A 27934-nucleotide genomic window follows, 5' to 3' on the forward strand; every position below is an offset into this window, starting at 1 on the left:
CAGTTACCATCTGGGTCTTCGGTTCTGCCCGAGATCAGAATCTATTATTCATGGACAAATCTCTCGGTAATGCCAGCCTTCCTGACTGAATTTCTGAACTGTCTTCCCTGCCCTGGATCTCTTGATGCCATGTTAATGGTTTAGAAATCCTTCTGCTTAATCTCACAGCTAGACCACCTGGAGTGAAGACCTCTCTTGCCATGACCCCTTAGGCATGTTCTTTGTCCCCCAGAATAAGCCTATTGCTTCTGAGTCGTTTGTTGGGGACTCAGTCGCTGAGCCTACTTCTGGGCACTAGCCCCATCCCCAATTCCCCACCCTGAATCCCGAGGTCCGACAGGTTCAGCACGGATGCCTACCGGTCACCGAGGCCCTCTAAAGCCACATGTACAGGAATAGTTCATATTCAGAGGGGTGACCTGGAGCAGCACAGATTTTAAAAGCAAGAAATAAGAATGATGCTTCTATCTATACTTTATTTTTTTAAGGCAGAAAGTAGAAGAAATACAGGTAAAAAGAAAATCAACCACAAAGGTTGAAACAAAAAAATGCTTTGACGAAATTCTCACTTAATTAGAAAATTGAGGGCCACAGAATGATAAGCTCCAAGAGCAAAGAGCTACACCTGTGTTCCTCACCACAGTAAATCCAGTGCCCAGTTAACACTGACTGAATGAATGAAAACTAAAATCAATCTAGACACAGTATTCAGTCAAGAAAGATTTCATTAGTTTCTATAGTCACTCTTTTATAATACCTGTGATAGAACCTGTTTTCTTTTTTTTAGTAATTTGGTAGTTTATGACCTTTAATACATCAAAAATAAGAGGGGATAATTAATAAAAAGAAACACAATACACATAATAAGCACTAATGACACAGTTGATGTCATGGATCTTAGTAAACATGAGTGAAGCATGTGGCTATGTTTGAAATACTGGCAAAATGATAATACTAGCATAAATGGAAAGATATTTTACTTTTGGCAATGTTAAAGGGTTTCCTATGACTGGGATACACACAGGACTAAAAATAATCATGTTTTGAAACAGACTCACAGACGTAGAAAACAAACTTATGGTTACCAAAGGGGAAAGGGGTGGGGGAGGGGTAAATCAGGAGTTTGGGATTAGCAGATACATACTACTATATATAAAATAGATAAACAACAAGGTTCCATGGTATAGCACAGGGAACTATATTCAATATCTTGTAATAACCTATCATGAAAAAAATGTATTATGTATAACTGCAATCACTATGCTGTAGGCCAGAAACTAACACAACATTGTACGTCAACTATACTTCAATTAAAAAAAATTATATTTTATGTTGCCAGAATACTTGACAATTTACAAACTGTTTGAAAAAATGTGATCATATTTCGTCCTCACAAGAAAGTAGAGGACCATAGTTAAAGGATATTATTTGCATCACTCTTTTATAAGAATATATCTAGTGGCTGGTGAAATATAACAGCTCTCAAAAAGATTTCTGATCTATCGTTAACAGTAACAACTCAACTGATAGGCTAGAAAGAGAGAGAAAAGATACTCTCCATAATAAAGGAAAAAAATGAAAGGAAGGAGCCTATAATGACAACTTTCGTTTACTGTGATGAAGATTGACTTATATTATTCAGCCTAGGACAGTTATAGAATATAATTCTAAGAGATAAGTAATGAGGTGCCAAAAGGGAGTAATGAGTCAAGCTTTGAAAGTCTGGTTCCAGCTCACTGAAGAGGAATTATTACCCTATTACCATTTATATTGCATGATATTGATTGTTGTGCACTTCAAAGTAGCTGTAACTCTGGGAATCCAGAACAGATATTGGGAAGAGTTCAGGAGGCTCTGACAGTCCACTGGGGGACGCAAATGCCACGTGGGTTCTGAGCCATCCCAGAGTCTCTCCTTACGACACACGCTTCTCACTTTTCTTTCCTCGCTTTCCAAGAGCGTTGTTACTGGATATCCTGCTGGAGAGTCTGGTGTGTTACTCTGGAAACCTACATAATATTTCTACTTAAATAGGAAAATCCACCTTTTAAATAAGGTGATTTATTTTAAAGTATATTTATTGTTTCTTTCCTTTTGTTGTTTCGTCTTCATGAAAGTAATGCAAGTTCCTTGTTAAAAATGTTTCAAATATTATTGAAATATGTAAAACTGTTACTTTGGTCATCATTTATTTTACTTATTAAGGTAGAAGGTAAGGGAGGAGGTGGACTCTATCTGAGCGTGGCACATGTGCTGAGGCTCAGCCTTGCAAAAAATGTAGAAAGCAGAAGAAACGCAGTTAGAAAGTATCACCTTCTCCCTTCCCTCAGCGTAAAGTCCAGCAGGTTTTTTCTTCTATACACACATTTAATTAGACAATGACTTTTAATAATCTCACCACTACATTTTTGACAACTATCTTATATCAAGAAGTAGTGAGAATAATGACCAATATGTGACCCTTATCAGATTTTAAAAAGAATTCAACCTCATACTTTAAACAGAAGCTCCCAAGAAATATTTTTTAAAAAATAGTTGGGGGAAAAGTCCATCAGTGTTTTGGAACTAGCTAGAGCCAGGACTACCCAGATTCTGGACACTACAAGGCTAACAGGTTTTTAGCTTTCAAAATTTGAAATAGAAACTACAGGGGCCAAAAGATTTGAAACAGAAATGTGGTCAGAGACATCACTGGTATGGACATTCAGCTGATTAAAACAAGCAACAGAGTCTGTCTCAAATGAACTTGCTTTCCCAGCAGTCTCTTGTGCTTGCGAGATTGTTTGATTACAGTTTTCTAAAAGGGAGTCATGCTTCCATTGAAATGGCAGTCCTGCTCACACTGCAAGGAGCACCATTTCGGATCACTGGTTTCCAGGCTTGGAAATGCTCTGTCTTGCTCTTTTAGAACTAGTGTCCCTGTCTTGCAAAGACACTGTGCTCAAAAGTTTGCAAGTCTCCTGTTTGGAGCTTGTATCCTGCATTTTCATAGAAACCAGTCTAGGTGGGATTTCAGGGTTCCTAGAACTGACCAGTTAATCAAATTGTGCCTGAAATGCCTAACTGTGTGCACTGTAGAAATACAAGACCTTGGGTAGTATCACCTTTAAAATATGTTTTCTTTATGCGTTCTAACTTGGGATGCCTGGAATGTGGTTCTAATCTCAGGGCCAGGGACTCTCCATCCTTGCACCGGGCTTGTTTCCCAGGCCCTAGAATCACCATCTCCCAGGATCTGGGACAGAGCAAGGCACCAAGGCTGGCGCCAGTGAGGAATGGGGTTGTAATCTCCCACCACAAGCTCGTCTTGTCCAAGTAGCTCTCTGTCCCTCCTCTCCAGTGTGTATCTGACAAGGACTCTCAGAATGCAAACTGCTCACCTAAGACAAAGATTGCCCATTGGTTTGCTTTAATTGCCTCTTCTGCCTTCTGTTCACTGGGAAAGTAAGTTTCATGTAGGAAAGAAGAAAGCTGTTCTTTACTTTTGGGAGTTAGAAAGAAGGAAGAAGTTTGTGAACCACATCCTCAGGAATAAAAGCAGATGGGTGTCCAACAGGGTTTGTAGTTACTGTCTCAAAATGGAGACCGGCTCCAGAATACAGGACGCTGTAACTGCCCTAGATTTAAAGATGTTTTCTCTCTCTTGTAAGTACTATATGTAAGTACTATACACACTTACAGTATATAGTAATGTGATCCTTAAAATAAAAAGTTTCTGTGCTTTTTTGGGGGGACAGAAAAGAATGGGGAGAGTTGAGGAATTAACACTTTTTCTCTGTAAATATGTCTTGAGAAAACAGAATTCCAAATGTTAAAATGGTCCTAAACTTTTGTTTGTTGGGAGTTTTTAAATTACTTATTCAATTTCAGTACTGGTAATTGGTGTGTTTATATCGATTGTAGAGGTAGAAATTGTAAGAATAAGTCAGAGAGAAGACGGTCTCCAAGCATCAGCATCACCTGGGAAGATCTGCATCACTTGTTAGATCTGCATGTTCTCAAAACTCACCAAAAACTCTGGGATTGGGGACCAGTAATCTGTGGTCAAGAAGCCTGTCCATGTGATTCCAATTATCAAGCTCAAGATTGAGGATCCCTGGGAGATGGATAAGGGCTTGACAAGGAGCTGCTTGTAAATCCTGGCTCTGCCAATGAACAGCTGAGCAAGTCAGTCTCTCAGAGTTTATGGCATTTACTGAAAACACACAACCTAAAAGTTGAGTTATGTTTTATTTGAGGGTCTTACTGAGGACAATAGCCTAGGAATCAGCCTCTCAGACAGCTCTGAGAAACTGCTCCAAAGAAGTAAGAGAAAAGCCAGGATAGATAGGAGTTTTTGCTGGAAAAACAAACAAACATAATCAAACATCAAAAGATTGATGCTAATCACACACACACACAAAATCTTATGTTAATGATTCTAGTGTTTTGCTATGTATGGGAAGATGCAAGAGTCTGGGCTTATTGAAATTATTCCTTTGATATGCATTTTAACTGTCTAGGGCCAGTAACCTGTTTTTCTCCCTCAGGGTACACCATCCAGGCAGCTGCAGGGGCTAATGGCTTAATGGAGGGCAACATTCATTGTTTACTGAAATGGTAGGCAATAATTATTTCTTTTGGTCCACAATGGAGAAGATTAAATTAGATAACTTATTTGAAGCATTTAGGGCACTGCCAGACCCATGGAAAGCACTCAATAAATGTTAACTGCTATGGTCTCCATTGTGTAGAAGGGGAAGGATAAGTCTGAGGAAGGAACTTCAACAAATTAGCCCAGCATTTGCCAGTTTAAGGGGCTCTTTCCAATTATGACATTGTGCTTCCAAAGAATCCAAAGTCAAATTCTATGTGATTTCTCCCACACAGAAATTTGAATAGAGCAGTAGTTTTCAACCTGGTTCATATCAGAAGCCCCATGGAGATTTTAAACTGGTCTGCCTGGATCTTCAGAGCTGTAATCTACAGTGTGGAGGCCCTGAGCGTCTGTAATTTTTTTTAAAAAATCTCCATAGGTAATGCAGCAAAACAGCTACTGGAATCGAAGGGGATAGTAACTAGGGCTAAAATCTACTGGGTGTTTGTTTGTGCCAGGTATTATGTGAAGTTCTTTATCTACATTGCTGCATTTAATTCTCACAGCAACCCTATGAAGTGGGTATTCTCAGTTTCTTTATTTTGCAGGTGAAGAAATTGAGATAAGAGAGCCTGATAACCCCATCAGGTTCACACAGCTGAGAAGTGGTTTAGGACCTGAGCCCAGGTTTGGGCTATAAATTGTATTTTAACTGATGCGTTCATTTACTCACGCAAAATTTGTTTATTATGCATCACAAGGTAATATCCTGAAAGCAGGCCCGGACATTTGAAAATGAATAAAGATCTCCATCACCCACCCTCAAGAAGTTCCTGGCTTTTGTTGTTTAGAATGAACAAGTAACAGTCAGAGTGCTTCATTTTAAAAGATGATGTCTTGTGTCTGTGTTTACAAGGCTGAAAATATTTTGACTACTAGCCTCATCTTCTCAATGGCCATCTACAAAATCCACCACCATTCTCAAATCAGCCTTCCAGTCTGGGAAGACCAGGTTTGTCTGATGGTGGCCAGCCAGCGTTGAGCGGTTCTAGGGCAGCCTTGAAACTCGGTTGTTAGCAACTCCTTGGGGTGGTCCTCAGCTGGCCCGGCTGGGGTTGTGCCGTTCACTTCAGTTCAGCATGCTAGACATCCAATCCCCTAGGTTAGCTGATCAATCAACTAGTTGGATAGGAGGCACATGACCACAGAGCTGAGAGCCTGGCGTTCTTCCAGGGATAAACCCTGTCAGTTACACCTAAAGTGACGACTGTTAACGAAATTTCCCAGCGAAGTACAGAGAAAAGACTGAGACCTACTTTTTAGAATCGTGAAATGCTAATGCGGGCCAAATCCCTGGACATAGTGTAAGGCTGATCAGGAAACTAATCTCTTGGCTCGCCAACCAGGGTGGTCCAGGGCTGCTGGCGCAATCTGCGACCCCTCACTGCCTCCTAGAGTCAAAGTTGAGCATTGTTTCAAATAGACACAGCATTAAAGAGCAGCGATCATCACCTTGGAGCAGGCAAATGATCCTCCCTAGTTGACCGCCTTGGAGGACACTGGCCTCAGGGTGCAGCCACCGCATCTTCCCCGCGATTGCCCACAGGAAGACAGACGGCTGGGGACTGCGGTCTTTCCCCGGACCGGTATTCAGGTTGCACAGAGGGAGGTGGCAGCGGAACCTTTCTCCTGTGCCTCGCCCTCGCTTCCACCCGGGCCCAGTTGGCCCCGGACGCAGTAGTGGAGACTAATAAACATGGAGAGCGAGGGCTCTGGGACTGCGGACCCGTCCGCCGCGCTGGAGGCTCCGGGATCCACTGACGAGCGTCTTTTCCTGGTTAAAGGTGTGGTGTAGTGTGGGAGTGGGTGAGCTCACCCGGGGCACTAGCTTGCGCTGGAGTGGGCAGTCCCACGCATATCCCGCCCAGGGAGACCTTCGTTTTGGTGTCCCTCAGTTTAGCGGTTGGGATCGGGCGGGGTGTAGTCTCTCCTGGGCTGGGGGCTGGTCCCGTGGGCTGTTCTGTATGTGCTGCGTTGCCCCCATTCCCTTTACAGTTTCTCTCGTATCCCCCTTTTCTAACTCTCACTATCTCTATTGTTTTTCCCCTCCCCGGGAGAAACTTCACGCCACTGTCCAGAGGAAGGGACCCTGCTCCTATTCTCTGCACTGGGGAATGACACCTTGGAATGGCCTCAGAAATCAGAGGTCGTGAGGTCACGCAGGTTTCAGAGCCGCTATTATTTACCTTTGCCAAGAGCTGCTTAGCCATCTTTTCTCAAATTTCAAACAGTATCTGAAACTTACTTATGTACCTCTTTTTAACTTCAGGTTTTTTTTTTTCCTCTCCCCACCCTTCACTCCCTACCCCCAAAACTCTTCTCAGGTGGAATTTTCCTTGGTACTGTTGCTGCAGCAGGAATGCTGGCTGGATTTGTTACAACATTATCATTGGCGAAAAAGAGAAGTCCTGAATGGTTCAGTAAGGTTTGTGACACCGAAATCCATTCATTGCATTATTATTGTTTACAAACAAATGGCAGCTGTTCTGCTTAAGATAAGTAAAAGAAGTGTTGATGGCCTTTCATATTGCTGTAAGTAAACCAATATGTGCCTCATAGATTCAAGAAGTATACAAATTAGTCAACTATCTTTATTTTCATTTAAAAAGAAGTACTTAATTATGTGCTTTTTAAACTTTGACTTTGAAACAAGACTTTGAAAGCTCATCTAGTACATTTCCTATTCACATGACATTAAATCTAAATCTAGGTAAATCACTTTCAGTGGTAAGGGGCCCCAATGTTTTATGTACCACTGAAAAAGAAAAACAATGCCAAATAAATTCTTGAGACAATGCTGCGAGAGGCATTTTTGTCTCAGAGAGATTAAAATGTTGAAATAAAGTGCATCTTAGTATTGATGAAAAACATAGGTCAGCTCCTTGAACCCAGAAACCATGTGTGCTTGGGAGGTGCAGCAGCCTCACTTCCTAGAAAATACCTGGTACATAGTAGGTGCCCAGTAAATTTTGGTCAAATGACTATAACCTCCTAAAGGCAGAAAATTCTTACCTATGAGCAAGATCGAGCAGTCACTCTGACATGGATAAATGTACCTCATTTCCTCAGTTGATGAGAAATTTTCTTACCATTTACTTGTAGTTCTCTTGTATTGTCCGGTCTCTGGCCTACCCACCTGATGTAGTTTATTTATCCATTAATTCATGGCTTCAACAAATGTTTATTCCAGATCTTTCTTGTGCAGGCACTGTGCTAGCTAGGTACAAGAGATACAAAAATGAACAAAATTTATCTGCCCCTCAGGAAGCTAGGTCTGGTGCAGGAGACAGTTATTAAATACATAACACAAATAACTATATAATTACAATTTGATACTTGCTTTGGAAGAAGAGTGTTATGTGAAAAAATCATAAACCAGTTGAAGTCCTTTTTTGCTTGTATCTATCTTTAATAATCTAATAATCATATTTAAGCCTTAAGAGTGGCAAGAGATCACATTTGAAGTGCATTTGGATTCCCCTCTGTACACTCAGGGTTCGTATGGAGGTTCCCAAATCGATGTTATGCATTTTAAGGTCATTCTCCCTCTATGTTACAGAATATTTTCAGAGCAGAAATACGTCTCTTGTGGCAGAAATCAGTAAAACCTGACTGATAGTGGTGCTTTAATGTGGAGTTTTTGTCGATTTCTAAATACAGGTTATGATGATAACCTTTGGGTCACAGATCTATTTGAGAATCTAATCAAAGCTAGCGATTCTGTTTCTCAAAAAAATAAAATCACATACACATGTCCACAATTTTGCATTCTATTTTTCTATTTTGTGGTTCTAAGATTTGATATTACGCATGGCCTTTACAGTCTAACACAGTGGTTTTCAGACTGTGGTCCACAGAACCCTGGGGATCCTTGAGACCCATTGGGCATCTGTAAAGTCAATTATTTTCATAATACTGCTAAGACTTTTCCACTAATGGTACAGAAGCAATAGGGGGAAAATTGCCGGTGCCTTCCTGTAGTCAAGGCAGTGACCCCAAACTGTATTGTGGTCTTCCTTCCCACACACCTGTGGTTAAAGCCATCACTGCAGAAGAATGTCCTTGTTGAAGCAGTAAAATTATTAATCCTTAAAATCTTGATTCTTGAACATACCTCTTTAATATCCTATATGAAGAAGTGGGAAATACATGGAAAGCACATCTACTTTATACCAAAGTAAGATGTTTTTCTCAAGAAAAACCAGTTGTGTGATTGAGTTACACACTGAACCAGTCACTTTTTTCTCATGGCATATAATTTTCACTTGAAAGAACAACTGAGTTCTGAATAGCTGAACAACTATAGTTACTCAGTAGACATCTTCAAAATGAACAAAATGAGCCTGTCCCTTCAAGTGAGCCGTTGTTAGTATTTGTTGTCAATGATAAAATTCTATATCTTTTCTGTATCTATAACTAAGAAATCTATATAATTTCTTATAGGTAAAAATTAGATTTTAGAAAACTTGTATCTGCCATTGTGAGCTTGCCAGCTGCTCAACATTTAAAGGCTTTTCTAACAAGATTAGTAGTGATATTAATGATGTGACTTTTAAATATTTAATAATGGTGTCAACAATTGAAAGATCTACATAACTTGGCAAATCATTATTTCCTGAATGATTGTGATGCATGGATAAAAGTTCCATTCAAAATGTAAAACAGACTAATGGGTTTTAATGTAACAAAGTATAAAAATTCATTGATATGACTTCATATTCCATAGTGCAGGTAACTTTTAAGAAACTATTTGTCGAATTTGGGTGTAGTATCAAAGAAGCGAGGCTGTTAAAATACTCCTCTCTTTTCCAATCACACATCTGTATAAGGATAGATTTTATTCATATACTTCAACCAAAAACCTATTGCAACAGATTGAATATAGACCTGTATATGAAAGTCGAGCTGTCTTTTATGTAGCCATTTACAAGATTATCAAAAATGTAAAGCCTCGCCTCTCTTTGTACTAAATTTTTTGTTTTGGAAATAGTTGTTTTAATTCACAAAATCAGAAATCTTTGGGGTCCCAGTGTAAATGGATCCAGAAAGACTGAGAAGCCTTGTTTTGGGGGTTAAATATTCTTCAGATAACTGAGTTATTTCAAGACCCATTTATGTAGTGAGCAGACAGAAGGGTGAGTCATCATCCTTCTGAAATAGCTACAACTGCTGAGAAATTATAAAAGCAAATATTTAAAAAATATATACTGTGTATGTTATAAAAACAGTTGTTTCTATGGCGTAAAGAATGTAGCAAAATGTGTCAGATAAGAATGCTCTATAGGGGAAATAGCTAGATTGAACATTCTTTTAAATATCCATTTGATTTATATCAAATTCATCCCAGGATTAAACTGAAAAAAAAAAAACCCTAAAAACATGAACCTTAAATTCTTAGGTGTGCAGTTGACTTTCTGACAAACTGAGCTATTTGTCCTTAGAATTCCTACACCTGTGAATAATAGACTAAGTCTTGTTAAAAATAGGTAGAAGGGGTACCTATGTCTTTAAGCATAAGAGGTATTATAAATACAATTTTAACTGTGAAAATAACTTTCTGTTTTATCTTGGGGATATTAAATATCATAACTGCACTGTGATTTGTTAAATTCAACTTCCATATGCATATGCCTTCATTTTAATTTAAATGAAAAAAATGAACAATGTGGTAGTGAGAAAAATGTAGCTTTCATTTATATATACGTGACTAACATATGCGGTTTTATCTAAAGAGCTTTTGAAGCAACAGTATTTGTTGGCAAGTCAGTCTTTCCCTGCAGCCAGTCAGCCAGTGTTCATTTTGAAAATTCTGAGCAGGCTGTATGAAAGTCATGTGACATATACTCCAGCAGATAAAGCTTGTGACTAGACTTTTAAAAACTTAATAAGGACACATCAATTTTTAACATCATTTCCACTAAAATTCATTTTTGGAAGTATGCAGACATCAACTGATAATAACTCACTTCCTCATAATCAATTTTTGAGACATACACAAATACAGCATGTTCCTTGGTTTTTAATCAAAAAGTTTGGCAAGCCTAAGATTTTATTGGGAGTACTGCTATGTTATTAAGGATTACTTTTACGCACAGCTACCATTCTTACCTAGCAAAACAAATGTGGAATTATGTAGGCTTTAAAGATTTATGTATATCTGTAACACATATATAATTTCTTTCCTTCCCAGGGAAATAAAGGATTTTAATTTAAGTTTCTAAAATAAAATTTAAGCCAAAGCACTTAAACTGACCCTGGTGTAATAATATTTGGTTAGTGGTACCACTTCTAGATGAAAATTCAGGCCATTGAGAAGTTAGTGAATTTGTGTGAGATCTGTAGTATCCAGGGAACCACTGAAATTATAGCAACATGGCAAAAGGAATAATTGCAGAGAGTAGTATATTGTTTTCATCATAGAAAATAGCTAAAGAAAAATCTCTTGAAAGTCTGGTTGGGACTAGGATATATCTACAAAAGGTCTGTCATGTAATAGTTTCTGGTAGGTCTAGGCATGTGCTGGCATGGGGATGCAGGTAAATGAAGTGTTTCTGTGTACTCTGAATAACATTCACAGTCACAAACACATGCATTAAAAAACCTTTATTAAGAAATGGATTGAGCAATATAGAGAAAATTATTCTTAAAAAAAAAAGACTTGAGTAAATGGAAACATATTTCCTGATGAAAGACAGGATGTCATAAATTTGCTGTCGCTTACCAGATTAGCTAGTAAGTTGTCATTCTAATGAAAATGACAATGAATGGGAGTTGGAGGAATCTTGACAAAATGTTCTGGGGTTTTTCTAGAAGAATTAATAAGCAAAAACAGTAAAGAAATGTTTGATAAAAAGTAATGAATATGATGTACTTTCTGGACATCAAGACTTTTTATGATTCTATAATTAAATCTGTGATTCCAGCAAAATTTGTAGTACAAAAATAGCTTAGAAACAAACCTCTCTATTTGCAAGTTTCTTAAGTAAGTTGGGAAGAGAAGGTTAATCCATTGAGTGATGCTGGGGCAGTTGCTAAGCTATTGGGGAAGCAAAATCTCTTTAGTTACCAGCTTCCATCAAAACTGAAATAAATACCAGATGAACTAAAAAGTTAGGGGTAAAAAATTTTTTCTTAAACAAAAATGCAGCTAGAAGGAAAGAGAAATGACTATGACTTTGGAGGAGGGAAGTTCTAGTAAGCTTACAAGCATTAGAATGCATCTTTGACCAAAAACAAACAAAGCAAAATAAAAGGATAAAAATAAACCAAACTAGGGAAATATGATAGCACGTATGATAGGTTTAAGGACTTCAAAGAACATTAATACAGAAAGAATATACAAATCAGAAAACTTTAAGTGGACAAATAACAAGAATATGTAATTACAAAGATGTAAACATTGGCTCATGGTAACTTGGACCGTCATTCTCAGTAACAATAGAAATGTAGGTTATAAATAGTTTTATATAAATTTCAAAAGTTTCTTTTTTGTGTGTTTGTTTTTACTGAGACCATCTAATGCTAGCTAACTTGAAATTGAAATGGTCCTCATGAAACATTATTGTAACTTAGTACAACCTTTTGAAAAACATTTTGTAGTATGTATCAGTGTATAAAATGTTCATGCTTCTCCACTTAGTAATTCTGCTTTGAGGAGTTTTCCCCATGGAGTTAATCAGAAGAACAGATAAGTGTTTAGGCACAAAGAAGTTTTTAATTTAAAAAATATTAAACTAGGATACATTCATAACAAATGGCTAAGTAAATTGTGATAAATCAGTGTAATGTAACCATTAAAATGTGAGTTCTTGACACTGTGAGAGGATGAATGTTGAAGATTAAAGTTTTAACGATGTTAAATTGTTTTTTAAATGTCCTCAAAAAATCAAAAAGAGGAAGAATATGTCGAAATGTTTACTGTGGTTTACTGGATAATAAAATGAATTTTTTTCATTCATCATTAGGCTTTTTCATACATACCAAATTTTTCATAATGATATATAATTAGAAAAAAAATAAGACTAAACTTTTGAGAAAGTTAAATTATTTTTTCTGAGCATTTTTGTTTGTTGATGTTTAATGGGTTTTAGCAGACAGACTCACAGGAAAAAAATAATAAATTTTTAATAGTTCCTAAATTCTACAGATCCTTTTAAAAAAATTTTAAAGATAAATTGTATTTCATATTCAGGTCAAATTAAGGAAATAAATGAATGTCCCATAGTTTAAATTTCAAATAGGCCCTTATGTATTATCACTTCTTTCTCAGCTTCCTCTAGTGTAAATATTTGAATTATTCTGAATAATGATGGTTTTTATTCTAATTTACACCATGGATTTGTTTCCACTTAAAAAGATACTTTCACTTGCATTTTGTATTGTGTTGTGTAGAATCAGAAGTGATGAATGACTGAATGGCAAGTTCCCCTTAGTCTGAAAAGCCAGACTGCTGAAGTGCCCTAGCTTTTATAAGCTGTGAAACCTTGAACAAATTATTTAATTTCTCGCTGCCTCAGTTTAGTCTTTCATAAGGTAATAGTACCTATCTCACAGAGTGAGGTTAAGTGAGTTAATACATGTAAAATGCTTTGAACAGTGCTTGTCTTATAGTAAAGGAGCAATATATAAAATTACACTTATATATATAATTATTAACTATGATATAGTATTTGAATATATAGGATCCCTGGGAGGTTGCAGTCCTGCAATCTTATTTAAAAATTAATCTCATTTTAAAATAAGATTAATGATCATTTAACAGTATAAGGAAAAATGTGCCTCTTTGGTTCTTCTGATCAGTCTAATTTAGTCACCAGTATTAATAGTAAAAAGAAACTTTTAGCGTATGAATACTGCTTGTGCAGTTTTATTCATAAAATAATAGATACAGAAAAATAGCTCATCACATCCATAGAATATCATCATACTTTACAAAAAATTAATTTATCTCCCTTCATGCTTGTCAGACCTTTACTATTTTGTTGTTTTCTTATTATGAGCTCCTTCTAACCTAAATTAATAGACACTAACCCTAGATATTGTCCTCCAGTGAGCATCTGATCAGTGTAGTAGAGGAATATCTTTGTTTATTTTTACTTCAGAGTTTCGATTTTTAAATAAAAATACACTGCCAACTTATATTTTAAATTACCAAATCATGGAAGAGACTTTAGAAATCTAATACTCCATTCCTCCCAATATTTTATCTTTCTATAGTGTACCCCCTTCACACACACACACCCGCCCACTACTCCACCTCAGTGCTGTCGGTAATAGGACGGTTATTCCTTTTTGAAGTATGCATTGCATTCTTACCCTTCTCTAGTCGGGTTTTTTATGCTTATCGTCTGAAAGTTGTTCAGTTATTATAATTATAGATTTTTACCTTAATATTATCTTGAAAATTGGGAGGAGGGTCACTTTATTTTCTAGTTTCTCTTTAATAGCTGCCATGGACTGAATTTCTACTATGTGCCAGGCATTTTGCATATATATTTAAAAGTCCTCACAAGGAATTATATCACACATCTTTCTCAGATTTAGATTTAGCTCACCTCTTTCAGGAACCTCTCCTTAAAACTTCCCCTCCCTGCAGGTAGATTAGGTGCCCTTCTCTGGGCTCACAGTGCCCTGTATATATGTGTGGTTCTATCATTGTCCTTTCCATTTAGATCATAATTAACTTCTAGGTGTCTGTCTTCACCATGTCCACCTCCACTATCCCCAGGACTGAAGTGCTTTGTCATAAAGAAGTTGCTCTGTTTACCCTTATTCCTCCAGTACCCAGCACGGCTCCTGGCACAGTGCCTTGCCTACTCAAATATTTGTCAACCAGAGAAGTTGTGACTTAAGTCATACAGTTATTAAGTAGCAAAGCTTGTATTTGAACTTGGGTTGATCTGGCTTCCCAATATCATGGGAAGAGAGAATTATTCATTTCAAACACTCTCCAAATATTTATTCTTTCTGAGCTGATGATTTTTACCCAAACCTTTCTGTCTTCGTTTCAGGGAAGTATGGCCACGGCTGCCTTACCAGAGAGCGGGTCTTCCCTTGCCCTGCGAGCCCTGGGGTGGGGCTCACTTTATGCATGGTGTGGGGTTGGTGTGATCAGCTTCGCAGTCTGGAAAGCATTAGGAGTTCACAGTGTAAGTAACTACAACCCTGTAATTGGTATCTGGAATGTTTATTCTACTTTGTGCAGTCTAAATCTACCAGATTTACAAATTTGTATGTAGTTTACTGTCTTGGGAAGTGAGTAACAGGGAACTGACTAAATTCTTACTAATAACTAGGCAACTTCTCATTACTAGTAAATCATATAAATAATTTAAATATTTGAAGGTGGTGAAACTTCAAATATAATTAATGACTAATTCATAGCAAATGTTCATTTTATATAAATTGGCCATTGCTGCTTGTTCAGTAAAATGATTTAATTTAGAACAATTTTCTATGCTGTTTGATGTCCATATATATATAAACATCCTTGTAAAATAGTTAAAGCATTTTAAAATTATTATTTAAATTATTAATGTGTTTATACATTATTGGGAAAAGATCCTAAAGTGTGTGTGTGTGTGTGTGTAAGTAGTACTCCAAGCAAAAAAGCTGTACATTCAGAATGACTGGCTTATATTTATTTAAACTACTGGTAGGAAGTTCTGTGGACCAGGCTCTTTGTGACAGGTGAGAATTGGTAGTGGTTTAGAATTGATGGCAGGAGTTGAGTTGATGAAAAGAAGTTCTGGATATATTTTGAAGGTAAGGGCAACAAGGGATCTGTTATAAATTGAATGTGGGAGGTGAGAGAAAATAAGTCAAGGATGTCTCCAGGCTTTGGGTCTGAACAGCTGGAAAATGGATGGGACGGACCAGTGAGAGAGGAGCAGGTGTTAGGGCATAATGTCAGGAGGTTAGTCTGGGACTTGTGAGTTGGAGGTGCCTTTTAGAGAGCCAAGTGGAGAGTCAAGTAAGCAGTTAGATATAGAAGTTTTGAGTTCAGGGGAGAGGCACAAGGTGAAGATATAAATTTGAGACTCATCAATATGTGGATAGTATTTAAAGCCACAAGGTCAGATGAGCTCACCAAAGTGAGTGTAGAGAGAAGAGAGCAGAGTCTGAGGAAGGAGCTCTTGGGCATTTCCAAGAGCTAGAGGTTGAGGAATGAGGAGAAGCTTTCCCTACCCAAGAGTTAGGGAAAACCAGGAGAATGGTGACTTGGATGCCAGGTGAAAAAAATGGTTCAAGGAGGTAGATGCTGGGTATAGTCGCAAAAAATGAGAACTGGTAGTTCACTGAGTTGGCAGTGTGGCGTCTTTGGTGGGTAAAGCCTGAGTGGAGTGGATCCGAAAGAGAATGGAGCAGAGAGGCTGGAGGCAGCATGTATGGGCAAGTCTGAGTTTGCTCTAAAGGGAAAGAAGTAAATGAGGTCATAGCTGCTACAAGGGGGAGTGGGGTCGAGAGGTTTTTGTTTTTGTTTTTAAGTTGGTTGTGTTAATAGCATGTGTGTGCGCCGATGGAAGTAGTTCAGTGGCGGGGAGACTGATGCAAGGGAGGGGGAGTTGCTGGAGTCTAGGTGTTAGTGTTACTGCATTTTTCACGTTTAGTTTAATCATAACTACACACAGGCACTATTGTATTTTTTCACTCAAAATATACTGATAGACAGATGTTGCTTTTCCCCTAATCTTTATTTTTAAAGTAACTGCCTGCTACTCATTGTAATGATAAAGTACAGATTAGTTGAAAAAGTTAGAAAACCCATGACTGAAGATTTTTGATGATTTTGTTACCTCAGTTTTGCTTTTGACCAATATAAAATGTTTTCTTCATTTCAGCCATTGTACCAGACGTTTTAGACATAGCAGATTATTTAATCTTCATAATAGCTATGAAACAGGTACTAATATCCCCCATTTTATAAATGAAGAAATTGGGACTCAGGTTCAGTCACTTGACCAAGATCATAGCTTGTAATTGTCAGAGTCAAGATTTGAACCCAAGTCTGGTAGTCCTCAGAACCTAGATTTTTTTTCCAGTTTTACCTCCCTCTCTTAGTTAAGATGGGAAATAAAGGAGTAGGCAGAAGGGGCCAGGGCAGGGGGAAGGAGGTAGTGAACTTAATGGTGTTGATTGTGGCATGTTCCACACAGTTCCTGATAACCTGACAGGTTTTACTGGGCATCTTCAATGTGGCCCTCATCTCCCAGTATCATAGCTGACCTCAGTCTGGTATAGGAACAGCCATTCTTCTCTCATAGTATATGAAAGCAGTTATTTGAAAACAAGTGGAAAAGACTAGGAGGAAATATGTCTGGTGGTCATATGTGAATGAATTACAGACATATGGGTAAATTTTTTATTTCACTTTTCTCTGTATTCTTAAAATATATATTGCTTTAACAATAATATTGCTTTTAAAAAAAAAAAGTCCTAGACTATTTTTATTAATGTATGCTGACCATAACCCACAACTGTCTGAGAGTTGTCAAAACTTCCTTGACTACATATAAAGCCTGCTTGGGAGGCATGCAAATAATAATAAAATTATTAAGCTTTTAGTGTCTGTAAAAATGATGGTCTGTTAGCACTTCACTTTGAGTGCATGGAAGTGATAGGTAATGTTTCTAGAGCTTAGTAATGTAGGTCATAAATTGAGTAGTAAATTTTTAAGATATGTGAAAATATGAACAGTCTTTGATTTGGAAGAGTCATAATCCAAATTTTCATAGGCCAACAAAATCAGGTTATTTAAATTAAATTATATGCTTGAGAACTTGGGCTTCCTGGGCTAGACTGTGCTATTTTAGTTTCTAGAATGTGAACTTTTTTGTTTTATGGCACTGATAAGAGGATTATTACCTAAGTAAAATATTTGGGGGAGAAAAATTCTTTTCTCATTGGCACTATTGAATGTAAGGACACTTGAAATCGTTTTATATTACATGTTCATGTCTTTAACCAAAAAAGAGAACGCAAGTTCACTCTTCCTACATGGTGGTCATTAGGCATATCAATTTGATTTCCACATCTGAGAAAAATGAACCCACTGATACTTTTTTTAAGACATATTTAAAAGCAGTAGTGTTTATTAATTTGCTTATTCAAAAGACATTTCAGGCCTACCCTGAGCCTGGCACTTGAGCTAAGACAGGGCTCCTCAGTAAACTGTTAGTATGTAAGGCTTAGGTTTTAAGCATCATGGATTGACTTTCCAAGGAAGTTTCTTATTAAATGACCCTGCTCTGAGGCTTGTGGAGAGCAGTGTGCTATATTTTGGTTCTGGAATTAGACAGTTTTGATAGTAACTGTGAGGTTACCCTGATTCCACTGATGAACTTTTATTAATTTACTGCATCTTATTAGGAAATGTCATCTTTCAATGAATAAGGAAAAGTTTCAGTCAAAAAATGTTGAGCAAAAATGGTCCCGATCTGTGCACTCAGTAAGTAATTGAGATGATCATTCTAGATAAATGCAGGTAAATAAGAATCAATTCCAGTGTCAAATAAGTGTTGGTAGCTACCTTGAATTGTATTAACTCTCCAGTATAAATCCAGTTCCATACAAAAGGGTGCCATCTAATGGCTGACTGAGAGAGCAGTTTGCATTCCCTGTTTTAAATCACAGCTACATCTGCTGGCCTAAAAGGGAACATGCTGAAAATGCTTAAAGCAGAGCTCTTCGTTTTCTTAGAAATATTTTGGATTTACTCTTTGTTTATTCATAATTAGTATAGAACTTCATTTCACATGGAACATGTTTAACACATCAGATATAAATATAAGTTTGTATTTTACATAATGGTGTATAGCATTTAATCAGAGGTTCCAAAAAAGAGCTAGTGGAAGCTATCTTAGAGTCAGCCGACTGATGCAGATCAGTGTGTCCAGAATCTAAAATGGGACCCTGCCTGCCTTTGTGCAGGAATCAGTACAGGTCCAGCCTGGCATCACCACACCAGCTCCACCCTGCTGACCAGCCTTGGGTTCGTCAATTAATTTGAATTATGGTTATGATTGAGGCAGCATTAATTTTATCACAGGAACTTAATTGTGTAAAGAATGGACATTTACTGTGGGTTCATGGTCCCCTAAGGCAGTTGTGCAAATGATCCTGGGAGACTGACATGTTCGGACATGTCTGTGCATACTGTGCACGTGATACTGTTAGATTGTTTTATTAGGGAAGACATTTTAAGTTTAGAAGACAGTGGAGATAAATGCTCTTCAGGCAGTAAATAAGGGCATTAGTGATGCTAACTGGTAATTCCCCAATTATCAAAAGAAAAAAAACACGCCATCTACAGTTACTTACATGTTAACTTCTTAACCTTTTATTATTTATAGTAGTAGTGACACTTGAAACCTTTTCTGAAGAGGTTGAGCATATTTATGGTTAAGCTATCTTGTCTTTTTTTCCTTCCCTTTGAAGGAGAAACATTAGGGATGTAAAAAATTCCTGATTTATATGATTGGAATTGTTACAGCATTTTATGCCTGTGGACCCTTGTTCTGCATTTGTTTGAGGTGAAGTTATCTAAAAATACTGGTCAGAATCGCCCAGTACTGGTCAGTAAATTGCTAACATTTACTGTGTTTTGTGTAGAATATATTCACAATACCTAGTGTAGTTAGAATTTACATATCACCTACAGTTGCCTTCATAGGAGCTAAAACCTCAATAGCAATAAATCCATGAATGGAAACATTCTCAGTTATTATGAAATATTTCAAATTTGTCCAGAGATTTAAATTTAAAAATTAACTTATAAATGGAAGTTTGTTTGTTTGTTTGTTTTTTACCATGGGATGAGAGGTATTTGTTCTTATTTATATATATTGGTGTTTATTTTTAAAGAAAAATATATTTCAGACCTATTTTTAAACAAAGATGGCTTTATTTTCTCCTAAAAAAATGAACTCATTGTTTTTTTTTTAAAAAATCAATGTAGAAAAGTACAAAAAAGAAACAGAAATCACCAGAAATCTCCCTGAGTTGTAATCACTTATTACAGTAGAAACATCCTTCTAGACCTTCTATAGTAGGCATGTTCATATAATGGTATATAAATGTTGTTTTTTACTATACTATTCTGGAACTTTTTTTTTCACTGAATAGTCATGGGAACATCTTTGCACAGCAGACTATATAAATCTTCATCACTTTTAATGGCTACGTGGTACTCAGTTGTATGTTATAGATAATCAATCTCCAGCCAACAGCATTTAGATTGTAATTTTTCACTATCAAACCCCATAGTGAACCTTTATAGGCAAACATCTTTTTGTACTTTTCTTGGTCAAGAAATCTGTTCTAAAGACAGAAGATGTTATTGTTGAATCAAAGTGCATTAAAATGTTTTTGATATCTGTTGCTAAATGGTCCCCAGAAAAGCTTATGTAGTTCAGAGAATATCAACAATATGTACAAGTTTCCTAGCACCCTTGCCATTAGTGGTTTCTGTTACCCTGAAATTTTTGCCAATCTGATATATGGAAAATAATCTCTTCCTTTATTGCATCTCTCTGAAGACCCTGCTGCTGTAAAGACTTTTATGGAAATAATCTGTGATCAAAGTCTTGCATACTCTCCAGCCTGTCTTCCTCCTCATCTAAAATAGATTGCTTTTTTCTCAAAAGCCCAGACCTCTTTTTCTTTAAAAAACTAGAAGTAAAACATATTAAAAACATATAATATTTTAAATATTTCTCAAAAAATTGTCGTTTGACTTTTCTACTCTAATAAAGATCTTTTAAGAGAAGTAATATTATACCTTTTCTCTGGCACAATAATGGATGCACTCTAATAAAATTTTCTCCAGCTCTTTTTTGTAGCTGCAGCTATTGGTATACTTTTATATTAATATTTGGGCTCACTTTAATTACCTTATGACCAGCTTGAGGGCTTTTGCTAATTACAGCAAATCTCTCTCTTTTTACTTTTTGCCAATTTCATTTTTACCAACGTTCTGGTGCATCTCATATTCAGTACATTTATTCTTACACTGTGTTTACTTCTTCATTTCAAATGAAAGCAGCATTGTAGAGTGAATGCTCGAACCCCATATGTAAAGTAGAACTATGGAAAAGCTGAAAAGGTTTTAACTTCTAAGATATCTAAGAAGGAAATAGACTTCATGCTGTATATTTTTCATTGGTTTAGGTCAGAGGTTAAAAACAAATCTGAGTCTTCTGGCACATTGTGTAATTGTAGCCACTTCTGAGTGACCTATGGGGAAGTCTGAAATTTGGCTGAAACACTTCCCTTCTGCATCCTTGCCTAATCTAATTTCAGTGCTTCCAAAGGTTTCTACCAGCTTCTGCCCCTAGGAAGAAAGCTTCAGTCTCTGATTCTGATGACCGTACGTCAGCAGCCCCAGCCTTGCTTCCTCTTGCTGACTGTACTTCCTAGGCTGCCCTGGACACAGTCATCATGATCTTGTGGAGATAGCTCCATCTGTCAAGCTCTCGGGCCTTCAGACAACTGAAGCATTGAGGAATATTTTTTCCTGGAATCATTTTTAAATTAATTGGAAGTGGTGCTGTGCTTCAGTTAAACTCAGGTCTGAGGTGACAAGAACATCTCTATACCACTTATTTCCCATTCCGTTGCAGCTCTAATGGGCTTGGTGGGGAGAGGCACTCTGTGTAAATGTGGAGCAGCAATTTGCTGACAAAGATCAAATCAAAGGGACTTGCTCAGTTTAAAATGGGAGATAATGACCAATGTACTTTTCCTTTTTTTTTTTTTTTTAAGCCAAGGGTAGGGGGAAATCAGCTGTTTTGGCATAGTGCCAAGATTCCTCTTTAAAAACCCACCAGTTTCCTTTCATAAGTAAAATGGGGCCTTGAGCATTTTATAAAGTGAGAATGTGCAGCAGTTACCCAGAAGGATAAGCTCTGCCACAAAAGCCGCCTTCTTCCAGGCCTGACGCAGTCGGGCTTAATCATCTCAGGAATGGTCCCAGTCTTACGCCTCTGGAGGAAAGGGCCTTTGATTTCACGTGGGCTTTCTTTTTCTCTGTCTTACTTCTTACACTGAGCTTAGAAAATTGGACTCAAGTGAGCAGATCTCTCTAACCAAAGCATGATGGAGTGAAGACCTGACAGCCAACACTTCCTCCTGCAGCTTTGTTTTCAAAGGTACCTGTTATTGGTTAGTCACTTACAAATGCCTCACACTGTGAAAAATTTTTTATATATGTTGATATATGTATATATTATTCATTTATCAGTATATCAGAATATGAACTGTTCTCTCAAATTTTCCTGACTGAAATACCTCTGACAATTTTAAGAAGTTTTTGTAATGTGTTATATACCTTTCCACAAAGCAAATTGTGCTGAACATAATTTAGTTTCACCTTTTCTTGATGACTCAGATAGATCAGTTATTATTTGCTTCTGTGCTGACAGAATCTGGGCTTTCATACTTCTTACTCTTTTTGTACTTGTTCTTGATCCTAGTTTGGCTTTTGTTTTTCACTTCCCACTACCCCATTTACTTTGGGTTCCTTCTTTGCCCTTGTCTTTTCTCCACAGGTTCTGTCCACTCCGGTGGCTTTATCCACCTACAGACCACTGCCAGGTCTGCGTCTTCACCTGGACCCCTGAGCTGCATTTGACTGGACACTGATGCTTGGATGTCCTGCAGGCATCACGTGTGTCTCCACCTGAACTGTCATTTACCCCACCCCACCCCCCAGCCTACTCCCAGGTCACGCACAGTGAATGGCAGCATCATCCACAAAGCTGCCTAGAGAAACACTGGGTTTTATTTATGACCATGCTCTTTCTCATCCCCGTATCCGATCAGTCACCAAGCCTTGCTACTGTCCAACCCCGACAGCCACTACAGTTAGGGGCACCTTCCTGCCTCAAGATATTTTCCCAGCTGATCTCCATTCTTCCTGCCTCCCACCTTGCTCCCTACAGTCCTTTCTCCATGTACTGCAAGAATGCACTGGCCTTCATCTCCCCAAACCTCTGCCTGCAGCTGTCCCGCTCCCTCTGCCTTTCTGTGTCACCATGGGTGGAATATCCATGCTGCTGCGAAAGGCCTCCCCTCATGAGGGCGTTCACCCTCCTCCCCACACGTCTGCCCAAGGACCTCGCTTCCCTGATTATTCCCAGCCTTTGCTGATCACCAGGTTTCCCCTCTGCTGCAGTGTGTGGAGACCTGCTCTAGTTTCTCCCACCTCTAAAAATCTCTTGGTGTTCCTCATCCTCGTCCAGCTACCAGCCCATCTGCCTGCTTCCCTTCACAGAAAAGATTTCCTAAGAGAGTTTCCTGTGGTCACTGTCTCCACTCCCTGCCCTTCTCAGTCCAACAGCTTTCCCAGCACCCCCTAAACTGCTGGTGTTGGATCGCCAGTGCCCTCCATGTTGCCAGACCCGGGTCTTATCCTTATCCCTCTTGTCACTTGACCTCCCAGCCCATTTGACACAAGTGAGCATTCTCCTCTCCGTGACACACTGTCTTCTGGCTTCTACCCTTTCTGTCTCACTGGCCATCTCTGGGTCTCCTTTGCTGGCTGCGCCCCTGCAGACGTCTAAATGTTGGTGTTTCCAGTGGCTTCACACTTGGACTCTTCTGTTTTCCATGTGTCCTTAGTCCCTTGGTGCTCTCACTTAGTCCCTGGCATTTAAAAAGAATCAGTACAACCTGATAATGTCCAAATATATAGCTCCTGCCTGACCTTCAGATTTTCCTTGAAACTGCATGGAGTCTACCTCTTGTATGTCTCACAGGCATGTCAAGGACCCGCATCCTAAGCAGAACTCCAGTTTTCCTCACCTCCTCCCCACCTTGCTCCCCCTGAGTCTTTCCCATTTCAGTGAGTCCCCTCCCGTCCCCTAAGTTGTTCAAGCCAGCAGAGAAGCCTCTTAGATGATCTCATTTCCCATCATTGCCTTCACCTGATCCATGAGCAAGTGCTGCTCGTCAGCTCTGTGGCTAACACAGTGTGGCTCTTCATCTCTCTCCAGCTCCATTCATCTTTTGCCTGGTATATTGAAATAGTTTCCTGTCCAGGATCTTGGCCTCTCCTTTACTTCCCCGAGAACTTTTCCACACAGCAGCCAGAGATATTTTTAAATGTAAGTCAAATCATGTCTCTTCTTTATTTAAAACCCCTTCAGCGTCTCCTGTCTCCCGCTGAAGAAGTCTCACAGGATGTAGCCCCACCTACCTCGCTGACCTCATCTTGAACCAACCCAGTCACCCCTCCAACCCCACGCACCTGGCCCTGCTAGGGCCTCGGCCTCCTTGTTCCTTCAGTACCAGGGCCTTTCCAGCTTTGCCCAGGAAACTCCTTGCCTGGGGCTTTGCATGGCTGGCTCTGTGTTACCTTCCAAGGTTTCAACTCAGATTTATTTTACCTCCTCAGAGAAGCTTCCCCAGACCATTTAGTCTAAAATACAGTAGCCTCTTTACTCCCACCACTCAGGTCCTCTCTGACATTATGCTAGTTTCTTCACAGCACTTGTTGCAAAATGAAGTTATATTGACCATTTTTTAATTTTATCTGTCTTCACTAAAAGGACATAAATTCTGAGAGTAGAGACCTCATTTATCTTTTCATTGTTGTGGCCTCAGCGCCTGTACTGTGCCGAGCACAGAGGAGGCATTTGGTGAACATCTGTTGGATGGGCTCCCTCTTCCCTTGAGAACATTCCAGGTTTCTTGTAATGGTTTATAAGTCCCTCTGTGATCTGGCCCCTGCTGATTCTTTAACTTACTGGCTCTCAACCCAGGGTTGAGGGTGTGTGTGGCAATTTTGCTGTGTCCTTCCCACCTTACCCCACCCCAAAAGAGACCTGGCAGTGTCTGGAGGCACTGTCGGCTGTCATGATGGCAGGGGGGCCACCTGCATCTAACGGATAGAGGCCAGAGATGCTGCTAATCATCCTACAGCGCACAGGACAGGCCCACAGAGCACGAGCGGGTCCAGAAGCTGGCAGTGCTGCAGCTGAGCATCTGGCTGTCCTCATCAGTCTCTGTCATGTTCAGAGTTCTAGCCGTGCTGAAAGGCCGCGTTCTTTCTAGATCTGGGCCTTTCTAGCTTTGCCCAGGAAACTTTGCTAATCCCCCACCTTGAATCCCCCTTCTTCTCCCCACTATTCCCAGCTCCTGCTGTCCCTGTTCTTTGCATAGATGGAATCTGGAGGCAAATTGATTTTTAACCTTTACAACATGGAGTTTTGACAGTTTGGAGTCTATAAAGGTAACTTAAGTTTCTACCTTAAGTTGAAAGTAACTTCCATACACAAAGATATTCTCCATGTCTTTTTTATTTTTAGATGAGTAACACTGTTGTTACTGAGGGCTATAGTATTATTTTTGTTAATCCAATCGCAGAGAATAAATGGGCTGAATTAGTAGAACGGCACCTATGCAGTTAGAGCTTATGGCCATGAAATTAAACTTTCTCAATAGTTAGATGCGATTTAGGATGTTTAAACAGATACTAAAGAATTTAAATTTTGTTTTTCATGTTTTGTGCCACATTAAAATAATTTTTTTTTCCTTTTTAATAATTAATACAGGCAGCTTTTTTTTACAGTTGCATCAAAAAGTATATGTAAGATGATACCTTTAAAGAACAAAAGTGGAATTTGGGTAATTTATCAGAAGAGCTTGCCAATTCATGTTGTAATATTTGAATACCATAAATAGGATGTTGATCCCAGGGTTGCTTTTTAAGTTGACATTCTGCCTTTATTCTATTCAGAAGACAAAGCTTTGTCCCCTCCTTTTCTCCTTCCCCCAGCATTCCCAGTATTACTGACAAAGGAAAATACTCTCAGGTACTGCAATATGAAAAGACCCCCACACGAGGATTACAAAGTTATATTTTACTATCTGTGAGCGATAGAATCACAGCCCACCAATTTAAAAAAAAAAAAAACCCTACACTTTGCATTTTATGATTTTCGAATCATAAGACTTTTAAAATAACTGTGTTTATGTAATGCTCTACTTGCATGCTGGTAAGTTTATAGCTTATAATATTAACACTGCTTTCATTGCATTTTCTTTTCTATTCCAAATCAAGGGTTCTGTGCATAGATTATTTTTTAAAAGCTTTCCATAGAACAAAACATATTAAATAACTTCAAAGGATAACAATATTCTTTCTGCTGTTGCATATTTATCTTACTGTGTTTCTAGCACTATAGAATTTTTTTTAATTTGTATTTTCTAACTTGGTAAAGATGGTATTAAAAGTAATTAAGAAATCTTTCAGCTTATTCACAACTTTATCTGAAATTTATGCATCAACCTTGCTAAGAAATCCCAAATAGGCACCTATACATTTTACTTACCCCTTTATTCAGAACTCTAGTACCAGGTGGATTCTCCAGCCCTGTCTTTCCATCTCTCTTTCAGCTTTTAGCCTTCTGGCCTTAATTAATTCAGTTCTATAGTTATTTACTAATTCTTTTCTACCATGAACATTTCCTGAATTCCTGTTCAGGTACCAAGTTCTGTGCTAGAAGATAGGGATATGCTGGTAAGTAAAAGATGATGGAGTGACAAATTCATAAGTAATTACATTTAATTGTATGTGATAGATCCTATAATGGAGACAGGTTCAGAGTACACTGGTGGCAGAATTTCTTAAAGTTTGTTATCCTTGGTAGATCATAGAAGACTCAGAAGAGTATAAAATATTTGAACTGAACTCCTAGGTAGAAAAAGGGCAGGAGGAACTGGGGGTGAGTCCAGGTAGAAAGAGTAGAATAGCTTAGTTTACCATTCTTGGTCCAGAGACTTGCTGGTCATCTTCATTTCCTGCTTCCACCCTCCTGAGTGGTGTAAACAAAGGTATTACGGCGTAATCCTTCCACTGGCTATAATATTATACTGAATTTTGAATAGATAATTTGAGTTAGATTTTCCATTCGAAAAGAAGAATGAGCCACCTAAGACAGAAGGTCATTAGGGAGATGTCTAGCTATATTTGGTTTTCCACATCTTTGAGTAGACCTAAGTCTGCTCTGTAGGTCATATACATCCCCTTATCTTTTTCAGTTCTTTCCTTCTTATCTCAAGACTTACTGTAAATAAAAAGCTGCTTTGTTTAAGGTATTTTTTTATTTTAGAGAGTGCTGTTTTTCTCAAAATTGATTTAGTTGTGGCTAAGGGGAAGACTGAAGAGGCAGCTGTCATAGTGATTGTATTTCTAAAGAGGTTCAAAGTCTAGAGAGAAAATTACTATAAAAGAAGCCATCTAGCTAAGAGTCTTTATGTCCTTGAATTTCATCCTCAAGAACACTTATCTCAGAAAGTGGCTTGACTGGTCAAAGGAATCATTGCAGGAAGAAGGTGGGAACAGGCTAGGTTAAAACATTTCAAGCTATAACTGGGATAAAAGGAATAATAGCTGTCAAAAGTTGGTCTTTTACGAGGATTCCTCCAAGATGTCAGCCACCATTAAAGATGATCATTTAAAAAATTCTAGCTTTTAATTTGACAAACAGTTACCATAAATTTGACTACCAGTGTGATGAGAACTTATGTATGTGGTGCTCTTAACATTTTATGTGTCACGGAGCTTGCACTGTACCATCTAAACAGGGTACCAGCAAGTTACACTGAAACAGGATTGCAGGAACTCCACTAATTGCCACACTTTTCTCACCCCTCACCAACTCCTTTGCTTACTATTCGTCTCTTCTTGAACTGCAGTTCAGTGGCAAGAAGAATGAGAATAGCTTTTCAAGTCCTGAGTATAAAATGTTAATTTTGTCAAGATTTGATATTCTAAAACGGAATTCACGCACACATACATGTGCATACACGCAATTTTTTTCCCCTGACTGTGAGGAGGCTCTGTACACCAAGAGCTCCATTAGGGGAAAGCGTATTGCTTTCTTAGAATGAGAGGAAAGCTTTGAGGAATCGTTACATGGTCAGAATTCTGTATATATAAGAGGGGAGAAAGTACCATTATTTTATTGGAACTTTTGTAGTATTGGGTTTAAGGGTATATATTTCATCAAGATGGAAAGTTTTTATTTCCTTAGAAACTTGAAAGGAAGTTCAAAAGACTGACCAGAGAAATGCAGAGGAAGGTAAGATATACTGATGCCATGTTGTGCTAGCTAATATTTTATTTTACTACTTTAATCAATAATCTGATTTGTGCATTGGTCTAAACTTGCCGTTTTAAGGTTCTTCATATCTTCATTTTACTATAACTCTACATCGTCATGTTTCTACTTGAGAAGTCAGTTTTAATCAAGACTCAATCACAAGCTTTCCTTTGGCATGAGAGAGAGTAACAGC

At 38.2% G+C, this 27934-nt stretch overlaps 1 protein-coding gene across 1 annotated transcript in view; it reads left to right on the plus strand.

Annotated features, from left to right (window-relative positions):
* Positions 1 to 6281: 6281 nt before the first annotated feature.
* The window catches only part of TMEM242 (transmembrane protein 242), a 38095-nt gene continuing 16442 nt past the window's right edge, over positions 6282 to 27934 (plus strand). The window contains exons 1-3 of the mRNA XM_010994039.3: positions 6282 to 6420; positions 6961 to 7061; positions 14647 to 14784. Of these exons, the coding sequence (XP_010992341.3) occupies positions 6333 to 6420; positions 6961 to 7061; positions 14647 to 14784 (327 nt within the window). The 5' untranslated portion in view covers positions 6282 to 6332. The remainder of the gene's footprint in view (positions 6421 to 6960; positions 7062 to 14646; positions 14785 to 27934) is intronic.

This window comes from Camelus dromedarius, chromosome 6 (genome assembly GCF_036321535.1).
Source record: "Camelus dromedarius isolate mCamDro1 chromosome 6, mCamDro1.pat, whole genome shotgun sequence".
NCBI lineage: Eukaryota > Metazoa > Chordata > Mammalia > Artiodactyla > Camelidae > Camelus > Camelus dromedarius.